This window comes from Lactuca serriola, chromosome 3, assembly GCF_051521515.1.
Source record: "Lactuca serriola cultivar US96UC23 chromosome 3, Lser_US96UC23_V15, whole genome shotgun sequence".
Classification (NCBI taxonomy): domain Eukaryota; kingdom Viridiplantae; phylum Streptophyta; class Magnoliopsida; order Asterales; family Asteraceae; genus Lactuca; species Lactuca serriola.
This window is the reverse complement of record NC_136410.1, coordinates 26,724,283-26,736,493: the sequence shown is the minus strand read 5'-3', so window position 1 is coordinate 26,736,493 and position 12,211 is coordinate 26,724,283. Positions and strand designations below refer to the sequence as shown.

Here is a 12,211-nt window from a genome sequence, read left to right as displayed (position 1 = left end):
GAAAATGAGTCTTTTAGCCCTGAAAAAAAAGACCCTGAAATTTTATAGTGTAATTACTTCAGGCATCGGTGGATATATAGTGAAAGAAAGTACTGTGTTAATGTGAGGAATCTTTGCGATTTGTTTATATTAAACGGAGGAATCTTTGATATTTTTCATCAAATTGTTCTCATTTCTACTTTTAATCAAAGGTAATCTTTCTCTTCTTTCATCACTACCACTGATCTAATCAACTTTTCCTTTTGATTTTCTAATATTATTTTGTGGGTTCTGTTTCATTATCAAGCTTCCCACTTTTTCTTGCAGCAAATTTGGAATCTTTACTTCGTTCTCTGAAAATGGCAGGACTTTGAGCAACTTTCCAGGTTTGTTCTATCTTTTCGTGAAGTTGATTTCATTTCTCGCTGAGGATTGACAAGTATATTTCAACTTTTTATCAGTTTTTTTTTTTTTTTTTCTCTAAGCAAATAACCTGTTTGTTCATATGCTTGATGTTCTAGGGTTCTTCATTCAAATGGGTTCTCAGTTTTACTTCAAAAAAATTCATGTTTTCAATTCATAGTTCTTTAAAAAAAAATAATAACCTTCCGCAGTTCTGCTCCTACACTTGAATCTTGATGTTCTAGGGTTTGAGTTCACTGTCTCAAATTATAACCTCGTTTTTTGGGGTTTCATAAACGGATCTTAAAATTTCATTCAATGTTCATTTAATTATTTACTTATACATCCAAGATTCATGGCCTATACTAAATTTGGTAATGTCAGATTCTCGATACGAAGCTTTTTTTGAGGTTTATTTGTACATCTACTTAATAAAATTCAAACGTATGATACATCTATTCTCAATTCTTTTGCAGATCGAAAAAGGAACCTTTCCAGAATTTATCATCGATCTTAATTCAACTTCTTAAATTATGATGTCAAGATCTTACACCAATCTCTTCGAACTCGCATCCGGTGAAGCCCCATTACCATCATCCGGATTTGGTCGCCACATGGGAAAAAAACTTTCCCGTGTGGCGACCGTCCCAGGGGTATTATCGGAACTAGACGACGAAGGTTTTAGTTCCGATGCCCCATCATCCGTTTCCCAGGATCGTATGATCCTGGTCGGAAACCAACTCCCGCTGCGGGTCCACAAGACCCACAACGGGAGTTGGACATTCAGTTGGGACGAAGACTCCCTTCTGTTACAACTCAAAGACGGGCTCAACGAAGACGTAGAAATAATCTACATCGGTTGTCTCCGCGAAGAAATCGACCCGAAAGATCAAGATGACGTGGCGCAACATCTACTCGAAAATTTCAAATGTGTCCCCGCGTTTATACCCCCGGAGCTTTTTAGCAAATTTTACCATGGGTTTTGTAAGCAACATTTATGGCCATTGTTTCACTACATGCTCCCGTTATCACCGGACCTCGGGGGCCGGTTTGACCGGTCTCTTTGGCAAGCGTATGTTTCGGTCAACAAGATTTTCGCAGATAAAGTTATGGAAGTAATTAGCCCGGATGACGATTTCGTATGGGTACATGACTACCATTTAATGGTTTTACCTACTTTTTTGAGAAAAAGATTCAATCGGGTCAAACTCGGGTTTTTTCTCCATAGCCCGTTTCCGTCTTCTGAAATTTACCGGACCCTACCGGTACGCGACGAGCTTTTGCGGGCCCTACTCAATTCCGATCTTATCGGATTCCATACTTTTGATTACGCCCGTCATTTCCTTTCATGTTGTAGTAGAATGCTCGGGCTATCTTATCAATCCAAACGAGGCTACATCGGGCTCGAATACTACGGTCGAACCATAAGCATCAAGATTTTACCCGTTGGAATTCACTTAAAACAACTCCGGAATGTTCTTGATCTCCCCGAAACCGAGTCGAAAGTAGCCGAGTTACGCGACCGGTTTCACGGTCGAACCGTGTTACTCGGGGTTGATGACATGGACATATTTAAAGGCATAAGTTTGAAGCTTTTAGCTTTCGAGAATTTGCTGACTCACCATCCCGATAAGAGGGGTAAGGTGGTTTTGGTTCAAATCGCGAACCCGGCCCGCGGGCGTGGACGTGATGTTCTCGAGGTGCAATCGGAAACGCATACGACCCGCGAACGGATCAACCGGAAATTTGGGCGACCCGGATACGAACCCGTAATTCTAATCGATAGCCCGCTTCAATTTTACGAACGGATCGCGTATTATGTCATTTCCGAATGTTGCCTAGTGACAGCTGTACGAGACGGAATGAATTTAATCCCGTATGAGTACATCATCTCTCGACAAGGGAACGATAAGCTCGATGAAACCCTAGGGGCAAATCCGTCAATTCCGAAAAAAAGCATGCTCGTTGTATCCGAATTCATCGGGTGTTCACCGTCTCTTAGCGGCGCGATACGGGTCAACCCATGGAACATCGATGCGGTTGCAGAGGCTATGGATATGGCTTTGATCATTGCCGAACCCGAAAAACAAATGAGGCATGAAAAACATTATAGATATGTCAGCACACATGATGTGGCGTATTGGGCCCGCAGTTTTTGGCAAGATCTAGAAAGATCTTGTAGGGATCATGTGAGGAGAAGGTGTTGGGGGATCGGGTTCGGGTTGGGTTTCCGGGTTGTCGCGTTGGATCCAAACTTCCGGAAGCTTTCGGTTGAACATATCGTTTCGGCTTACAAACGGACTAAAAAACGCGCTATTTTGTTGGATTATGACGGGACTATAACGGTTCAAAATTCAATCAGCACCACCCCGAGTCCGGAAGTTTCCGGAATGTTGAATAGTTTATGTAAAGACCCGAAAAACGTTGTTTTTATTGTTAGTGGGAAAGATCGGGCTACTTTGACCGAATGGTTTTCTTCATGTGATAATTTGGGTGTTGCAGCTGAACATGGTTACTTCCTGAGGTACAGATTCAAGAAATAGCAACATATATATTTTTTTTAATTTGTGATTTTATTTATTTAATGTTTGTGTAGGGAGAATAAACAAGCGGAATGGGAAACTTGTATTGCGGTTCCGGATTTTTATTGGAAACAGATAGCGGACCCGGTTATGAAATTGTACACGGAAACAACAGACGGGTCGACAATTGAGACGAAAGAAAGCGGGTTGGTTTGGAACTATCAATACGCGGATCCGGATTTTGGGTCGTGTCAAGCAAAGGAGCTTTTGGATCATTTGGAAAGTGTTCTTGCTAATGAACCCGTTACAGTCAAAAGTGGTCAAAATATTGTTGAAGTTAAACCACAAGTTAGTACTCTTTTTCCTTTATATATATTTTTTAAACAATAATAGCAATGTATTTACGTTTTTTTTTTTTTTTTTGAATAGGGGATTAACAAAGGGCTTGTTGTGGATAGACTGTTGACAACAATGAAAGAAAAAGGAATGTTGCCTGATTTTGTGCTTTGCATAGGGGATGACAGGTCAGATGAGGATATGTTTGAGGCGATCACACGGGCAGTTGCGGGCCCGGCTCTGTCCCCGGTGGCGGAGATCTTTGCTTGCACAGTGGGCCGAAAGCCCAGCAAGGCCCGATATTTTCTTGAGGACACAACCGAGATTTTGAGAATGTTGCAGGGCCTTGCTGCTGCTTCGGAGAATTGTTTGCTAAAGAATGTAACAAAAGGTTTTCAGAAAGTGGTCATGGAGTAAGGGGAATTTACGGAAATGCCATTGTTAGTGTTTGTGGGTGTCGGGTTGCTTGTGAATAATTATTATCTTCTCCGAGGTCACCATTGATGGAGAGGTTTCGGTTTTATGTTTTAGAAGGTTTCTGTGAAATTGGTATTGTTATAGAGAGAGAGAGAGAGAGAGAGAGAGAGAGAGAGAGAGAGAGAGAGAGAGAGAGTATGTAGTTGAGTAGTTTGTAGTTTGGACCTTTGATGTAAATAAGTTGGCTTTTGGTGATTTAAGTCAAACTTATGGATATGTATGGTCAACGCGCTTTATGTATTGTTTTAGTCGTTTGATATTTTGATTCTAGAATAATAACCATTGAGAGTATATTGGCAAAGACTATACAAAAAATTTCTCAAATCTTTTGGATAATTAGTAATTACCCCCAAATCAGAAAAGGGTTTTTAATGAATTTTTTTTTGTCTTTTCTCACTTTTATTTTTTTTTTCTTTATTAAATAATCTGATGTACATACGTATTTAATTGATTTTATAAAAGCTTCCTTGCCATTATGATGAACCTGTACCACATGCCCCATCGCCATTCAATGTACAAGTTGTGGCCTTCCTCTTATAAATGGAAATGTGGACCATTACTTTCTTCTTCTATGGCTTACCCGTTTTTAAACAAAAAATGTGATATGCAATTATGCATCCTCTGTCACAACAGGGGATGAAACAAGGTATGTTTTGATAATCAAAATGGCTCCTCCATCTTTTTATTGATTGTGTAAAAATTCACTTTCCATATTTCAATATTATGTATGGCCGCACCAAATTTAATATAGGATAATCAACAAAAGACATTTTCAAATTTAGTCACTAAGAAAAGTAACATAAAGGAGTTGTGAAGAAACTTCACATATTAGGGTATTAGGGTAGAGGATGTCCATCTTTTCTTTCCTTCCAATCCATTTGTCGTATCACTCTCACATTAGTTTTTTTTTTCTCTATTCTTTCTTATATCTTTTCCATTAAATGTACACATAGAAACTCATCTTTCCCTTCATTCTAACCCATTCCACTTCTAATTTTAAAATAAATAAGAACTAGTTAAAATCATAAAACAAAATTATTAAAAACCTACATAACCAATTCACAAAGTAATTAAAAACATACAAAACTATTTTGGTATATATATATATATATATATATATATATATATATATATATATATATATTCGTATAAATTCTAATTACATTAAATGAATAGTTGACAGTAAAAGACTTTAATTGAAAATTAATTTCATTCAAAAGTTAGGGCATTAGAGGCTTTAGTTTCAAGATTAGTTTTACTATACTTTCAAGATTAATTCCATGAAAAGTTAGTGTGTTTAGAGGCTAATTAGTTTCAAAATTAATTTCACACTATATAATTTAGAGTTTATTAGCATATTTTAGTATAATTATAATTATTATCAAGACATGTTGAGTTCGATTTAGTATCTGAGATCGGAGGTGCGAGGTGCACATTCAGATTGATAAACGTGCAATCAAGAATACATGGTCCGGGAAAGCGCCCCTTACGGGGTCCAAGGGGCAGAGCCCCTAGACCCTGCAAGAGGCACTGTCTCTAGTCTATGACATCATTATGATGTAACAATTGGTTATGTCTTATAACCACCATTGTAACTACCCTTTTTTGGCACCATTTTGTGTACAACCAACTTCCAACGGCCATCTTCCTTCTATATAGGAAGATGAATGTTCCATGTAAAGGGTGAACACTTTTGATAACCGCATCATATCTATGTGTTTCTCAAAAACTTAAAATATAAATATATTTTTTTGTGTTTCAAATTTGGAGGTGGCATGAATTCTAAATTGTCATTATTTAATTATTCCAAATCAGATTTCGTGATAAACCAGACAATAAAAAAATAGGGTTGAAATCACATATTTTGGAATGTGACTGGAATCATGATTCTTATATTAACCTAGGTTATATTGATATTCTTATACCAAAAATCTAACATATCATTGACATTATGTGATTTTGAATATTTTTGTTAGAAATTTTAATTTCATGTTTGTAGGTTTAAATTTATGTTAACCGTCGTTTAAAACCCGACACGGCTTGCTATTGAAGCTGTTTTTCCAAAACACATTCAAAACAAGTTATCTAAATGTGACACGACAATAAAATTTCTTAGATTCGAAACAATACAAAGTAGACATTTATCCAAATACATATTTTACAAGAGTGGTTCTGACTTAGTTTGAGGACTAATTTGTTCTTAGTATTTTATCTACTTGTTAACGAATCAAATCAATCAATCTAGTGAATTCATTCAAAAGAATGACATATCCAAATACACTATCAATGTACCTGTGATTTCCTCCTATAAATAAACAACCCTATGGTTCGCTCGTGTTGCTTATCATTGTTGGGATCACAGATGCCAGCCCTATAAAAAATAATATGCTGATTGATTGCATATCGTATAGATCTCCAAGCGATTGTAGTTCACCAAGTGCCATTCCTGCCTGCACATTGGATAAAATGGTCAAAATCTTTACTATGACAAAGTATTTGGAACCCATATGGACAAGACATGACACAACATGATAAATAGTCTTGTACTGCTTTTGGTACGCATCACACAAATACTAACACCCATTTAACAAAATATGTAACCTTTTTATCCCATCCATACTCTAGATCGATCTCTCGTATATGTAAAAGACATAAATGTTTTTTCATTTTAATCATTAAAAATAACCTAAAAAAGACTTTATCTTCTAAAAAAAGAGAGATTATACCCTAACGGTGATAAAAGCAACTGGAAGGAGGCCAAGAGAAGTTGCCAACAGAAACGTGTGAAAAGGCACATTTACAAGTGGAGATGCAATGTTAATAAACGCGTTTGGCAAGGTGGGTGTCACCCTTAGAAAAAGCATGTAGTTTAGTAACCGGGTTTCCCTTTTCGCCACCTGAGAAAGACAAACACAAAGTCATGCATTGCATCATATATATATATATATATATATATATATATATATATATATATATATATATATATATATATATATATATATATATATATATATTAAAGCCATGAACTTAAAGAGGAACTGACCTGGTTTTGGAAGAAAACCAGTTTATCAGGCCAGAGAGACAAGATTAGAGGGCGGCCGATCAAATTAGATAGAAAGTAACAGGAAGATGCTCCGGCGGTGGCAGCAAAGACAACGAGGGCTAATCCTTTAAAGACCCCGAAAAGGGATCCGGCGAGTAGAGACATGAAAACAGTTCCTGGAATCATGAATGTTTGCATGAAAATGTAGACTGTGCAATACCCAACAAGCACCTGGATTGTGTAGTCACATGTGTATCTCTCCAGATTATCCCTGAAAAAGAATCAGAGAAATCTAAATCCATTAATATGAAAATGTATTCACAATTAATCCAGATGCATGGAGACATTTATTTGGAGGAAATGAAAAGGGGGAGAACGAATACCGGAGGACATGAAGATCTTCAAGCGTTCGTGGAAGCTTAAGGAAGGAGTAGTCAGAAACCGGCAAGGAGAGATAAACTCCGATGAGACTAACAGCGAAACCCAAAACGACGGCGGATGCACCCGCCATCTCCCCATACGTCAATACAAATTTGGATGGCATTGCCGATGATTTCACTGTATTTTCCCTGTAATCATCATTTGATGTCGTTGAAGAAGAACAAGAAGAAGAATTATCCGATGTTTCAACCCGCCGTTGCTGTTCCATCGAATTGAATTCTTCTTCTTAGTTTCTACTTCAAAATCTGAGAATCTCCAGGGAAATTGAAGATTTGATCATTAAAGTAATGAGGATTTTGTTTTGAAAATTAAATAAGCACCCAATATTGAAGGCAACGAATTATGATATAAGAATGAACCTAACACGTTTCTTCTCCGAAAACCTGTTATGGTAACCTCTTCTTTTTTTTTTTTCTTTTTTTTTTTTTAAATTTTTTTTACCGAATTTAATTTCAAAAAAATATGCGCGCAGAATATAAATTAAAAAACAAATTGTACAAACTTTTTCAGATAAGTGGAAAATGACTTTGTAATGCAAGTAACTATCATCTTTGTAGGTAATTAGTTATTTTTTTTTAATACTATTTTATCATTAAAAATATTAAAAATATCAATTTGACCGGTTATTTAGTTTAACCGATTAAAAAAATATCACTAAACTTTTATAATAGCTAATTCCTTGTTGCAAAATTAGTAATTTACCAACTTCATGTTTCTTTTTTTCTTTTTGAAATATCAAAATTTAACCCAAAATTGTACGAAAGAACAAAAACATAAAGTTCTTAACTGAGGCTTGAGTTTAACACAATCTCCTTAAAACAAATTCGCCCTATATGAGTGTTTGTTTCCTAGGATACAACAGTGGTAAACAATTCTTCTAGATTGTCCGAACCCACACGTGACCTGGATTATACCTTGGTTGCAGCAAGAGAGAAAAGATCAAAGCAGAAACGTAAGAAATGAAGAGATTTATTTCTTATATATATATATATATATATATATATATATATATATATATATATATATATATATTGTTAGGAAAATATAACCCAAAATTGTATGAAAGAACAAAAATATAAATTTCTTGATTGAGGCTTGTGTTTAACACAATCTCCTTAAAACAAATTCGCCCTATATGAGTGTTTGTTTCCCAGGATACAACAGTGGTAAGCAATTCTTCTAGATTGTCCGAACCCACACTTGGCCTGGATTATACCTTGGTTGCAGCAAGAGAGAAAAGATGAAGCAAAAACGTAAGAAAGGAAGAGATTTATTTCGTTTCATTCGGTATCTTTAACCAGTCACATAGGGATTGTATATACACAACCTAATATAACCGATTAATTCGTTTTTGTAACAGTTAACCAAAAAGAAAAAAAATGCAAAAAAAGGTCCTTGAACTTTTCTAGTCGACCGGTGGTGCATTCGTATCCGCGGGACGCGCGCTCGCACACAAGTTCAGTGGCACGAAGTCAATTTGGCTCACATTTGCACCCCTCCCCCCTATGTGGGCGCGCAAGAGAGAGCCTTAATTCTAATTGGTCTTACAAAGGTAGCTAGTCTTAGTAGTTATAAACCAATTTTTTTTCCTTCTTCCACCAATGTGGGATGAGCTTTAAAAACTCACTTAACTCCTTTATCTTCTCTTCAATTGCCTTACTTTGACAAGTAATTTCTCATTCACTTTTAATTCGTTTTGGACGTGTGATATATCAAAACGTAGATATCACGGAGGAGAACACAAATATATAATCAATAACTTGTTTTGATTATATTTAGAGTATTAAATACGTGCTCAAAAATGGAGAAAATCCAAATTTGGAAATTAATAAAATTAATTTTCCAACATATATATATATATATATATATATATATATATATATATATAACAATTGGTTTTTTATATATCGAAATACATTTATGATGAATAAATATTTAATAAAATAAATCACAAATTACAAAAGAAATGATAAAAAAAAATTAGATTCATATAGAACATAATTGTTTTTATATAGGGTTTTAAGGAGTAAAAAGTTTGTAGGGTTTTTTTTGTGGTTTTTTATGTTTAAAAGCCAAATTTTGACGTAACAAAAATTTTAACTATATGTTATATGTGTTTCTATTTATATAAAAACATATAAATTGAAAGAAATAAAAGAACTTACATAGTCTTATCTATTTCCACGTTCGTTTTCATTTTCATTTTCATTTATTTTAGACAACTAAAACAAAAAGAGAAGAAAAACATGTGTTAATAATCAAACGAATAAAGAAAACTATTCTAAATATATAATTTTTTTGGTTCTAATTTGTTAAATAATAAATTACTTTTTAATGATCACAATACAAAGAGTGAGAAGATAAACGGACAGCAAGCTGCGCCGTTAAACCTTTATCATCTTGCATATTTTTTTTTCTTTCTTTTTTTCATACATTATATATACCTAAAATTATATATACCTAAAACGAACAAAAAGATGCGAAATGAATGTGACTAACTAAACAAATCAAGAGACACTTTTATAAATAAATAAACTGAAAGAGAGGAAAAAAAAACTCAAATATTTTTACCTATTAGCACATTTTTTACTTTTCTTATTTTCATCCATTCTAAATAACTTTTTATGTATGCAAAATAAAAATCAATTAATCAATAATTAAATAATATAAGTTGAAGAGGTAAGAATATTTCAAACGAATATAACTGAAGATAAATAATCTATCTTAAACTAAATTAATTTAAATGGCTTGCTTTATAAGATTTATAAGATTTATAGAGACCTTTTAAGAGTTTATGTTATCATTTGTTTCAAATGTCAGATCGTGTATCACAACACATAACTCATTAAATGTTCGTATCTGAAAATGCTCGGTTGGTATTCATATATGACATATTCTCTTTTTATGTTAAGTCAAAATGTATAATGTAGGCTCGACACCAAAATCTTTTAGTGTTTAAAGTATAACCTATACACTTTTATTAGAACGTCAACGCTAGGAGGAATATGAAATTATTGCTCATTAGTTAGTTTAAGTATATTTTACTAGTTTTTTAAAAATATATCTTACTTTTTTTCCTCAAATAAAACATCATAGTATAGAAAGATGAAATATAAATAAAGCGAAGTGATTTGTACACAACAGTTTTTTGTCATACATAAGAATTCATGAATTATATTGTTGTACAATATAACATTTTAAAATATCAATTGTTGTGTATGGAGAAAAATTATTATGTACCAATTCCTATAAATAAACCTTATACTGTTTTTTTGAAGTGAAAATAAAGTCAAATTGAAGTAAAAAAACAAGTACTAGTTTTCATTTTTTAAAGACGCGAAGAATCTATTATTTATTTGTAATATGTTTTTATATTAGTTAATAAGCCAAAAAGTTATCCAATTAAGGGCCTGAAGTTAAAAGTTCTTTCTTTTTTTTCAATGAATATAATGAACAGATGATTACTTTAGCGTGCTTTTCTGAAAGCATATTTATTCTTTCTATTTCAACATAAAGAATATTAATACATGTTCATCAAAAGAGAATGTCTTTTAGGTTCAAATACATTTCAAAATGCCAACTTATCTCTTCAAAATATAAACAAATTTTTTTTAGAAAAAAAAGTGGTAGAATAAGAGTCATATCTTTTGAAAACTAATTTGTAGGAATTATCTTTTTTAATCATTTTTTATATATAATTTACCATTAAACTTATATTTGCTATTAAAAAATATAATTTTGATCGTCCATCGTTAGTCTAACCAGTTTATATGTTCAAAAAACACGTGAAACTCACATATGTTTAAGAATCACCATTAAACTTATTTTCACACACTAACCACATCCATTTAAGGATACACATTTTATTGTTTGAATATGAGTTTGAATTGATTGGATATATGAATCAATGTTTACATTTGAATGTAAACTTGAATAGATTTTGTTTTATATTGAAGTTGGTTTTTGATTAATTACTTGGTGGTGGTGAATTGTGGATGTAGGAGATTGTAATGGCGACTAGTGATGATGGAAGGTGGTGTATGTTGTTGAAGGTAGACGATGGTGGTGGGAGTGAATGGTGTTGGTCGGAGAAGATGGTTGAGACTTAGTTTAGTGGTAAATTAAATTAAAAAAAGTTTAATGGTAAATTGTATACACAAAAAGGCATTTAACATGTAATACCCGGTCAAAATGGTAGGTTTTGAATATCCCGGACGAGGTTAATAGTAATCGTGTATAAAAAAGAAAGTGGCTAGATATGTAGAAAATTGATAATTAATTGTCATATAAAATCATTCTCTCAATTAAAAATATGGTAAATTGCATTATTTGTGCGACTCACCTTAACTCATCCATGCCCCACATTGGAGGTCAATTATGGAACATGTTAGGATCAAGAATCGATAAACATACAACACATGATAAAAATGCTAAAAAAAAAACAAGGAATTGATGTGTTTCACACAATCAGAGTGATTGGCTAATCTACAGATGAACTAAAAATAGATGTTATTGGATTGTAGAAAATAAACAACCATCATACACATGCTTTCTAGTTAGGGTTACAAAAGTATAATGAGATCTATTTATAATATCAAGCTTACTTAAAACCCACTAGTAGTACAAGGAAAAAACATCATCATTTGAAAATAGACTTTCTACCCGAGCACCGTAGACTATCTGATTGGGAACTGGAGTCCTTGTGCATGAGTTTACCAACTTACTTTTGGGTTTTCTATGCATCTTTACGCTAGAATAAAGCAACGAAATCATTCAAATATAACCTAAGTGTACATGCACCATAGGTCTAGGTTTTACTATTATAGCAACATATTTTCAAAACATGAATATAAACTAATCAGAAATATATAAGAATAACTAACCTTTCAAGTATAATTGTATATATTTTTGATTCCCTTGTAGATCTCAAATTCTTTGCAATCACTTGGAAGGGCTAGCACCCAAAGTAGAATGTCTCTAATGACTCACACCCAAAAATCTAAAACCCAAG

At 33.5% G+C, this 12,211-nt stretch overlaps 2 protein-coding genes across 4 annotated transcripts; one reads left to right on the top strand and one right to left on the bottom strand.

Moving 5' to 3' along the window:
* Positions 1-54: 54 nt before the first annotated feature.
* Positions 55-3,975, top strand: TPS5 (trehalose phosphatase/synthase 5). Of its 3 annotated transcripts, none has more exons than XM_079029497.1 (5): positions 55-191; positions 287-365; positions 858-2,905; positions 2,978-3,251; positions 3,333-3,975. In XM_079029497.1, the coding sequence occupies exons 3-5, from the start codon at positions 915-917 to the stop codon at positions 3,654-3,656; spliced, it is 2,589 nt and encodes an 862-aa protein (XP_078885623.1). In that variant the 5' UTR covers positions 55-191; positions 287-365; positions 858-914; the 3' UTR covers positions 3,657-3,975. The 3 variants fall into 3 exon arrangements, with proteins under 3 accessions (XP_078885623.1, XP_078885625.1, XP_078885624.1); XM_079029499.1 differs by having other exon boundaries at positions 57-191; positions 307-365; XM_079029498.1 differs by lacking the exon at positions 55-191 and having other exon boundaries at positions 212-365.
* A 1,833-nt stretch (positions 3,976-5,808) lies between these two features.
* Positions 5,809-7,486, bottom strand: LOC145094309 (putative membrane protein At4g09580). Its single transcript, XM_079032570.1, has 4 exons — positions 7,143-7,486; positions 6,760-7,030; positions 6,443-6,613; positions 5,809-6,166 (listed from the first exon to the last, which is right to left on the bottom strand). Exons 1-4 carry the CDS (start codon positions 7,406-7,408, stop codon positions 6,038-6,040), a joined length of 837 nt encoding a protein of 278 aa, XP_078888696.1. The 5' UTR covers positions 7,409-7,486; the 3' UTR covers positions 5,809-6,037.
* Positions 7,487-12,211: the final 4,725 nt, after the last annotated feature.

What these genes read in the sequence shown, in the direction of transcription:
- LOC145094309 (XM_079032570.1), bottom strand. Translation starts at nt 7,408, where the DNA reads ATGGAACAGCAACGGCGGGTTGAAACATCGGATAATTCTTCTTCTTGT. An exon ending in GAAGATCTTCATGTCCTCCG is followed by an intron (nt 7,031 to 7,142) that starts GTATTCGTTCTC and finishes ATTCTTTTTCAG; the next exon opens with GGATAATCTGGAGAGATACA. An exon ending in TGGTTTTCTTCCAAAACCAG is followed by an intron (nt 6,614 to 6,759) that starts GTCAGTTCCTCT and finishes TGTCTTTCTCAG; the next exon opens with GTGGCGAAAAGGGAAACCCG.
- TPS5 (XM_079029497.1), top strand. Translation starts at nt 915, where the DNA reads ATGATGTCAAGATCTTACACCAATCTCTTCGAACTCGCATCCGGTGAA. An exon ending in GAACATGGTTACTTCCTGAG is followed by an intron (nt 2,906 to 2,977) that starts GTACAGATTCAA and finishes ATGTTTGTGTAG; the next exon opens with GGAGAATAAACAAGCGGAAT. An exon ending in TTGTTGAAGTTAAACCACAA is followed by an intron (nt 3,252 to 3,332) that starts GTTAGTACTCTT and finishes TTTTTTGAATAG; the next exon opens with GGGATTAACAAAGGGCTTGT.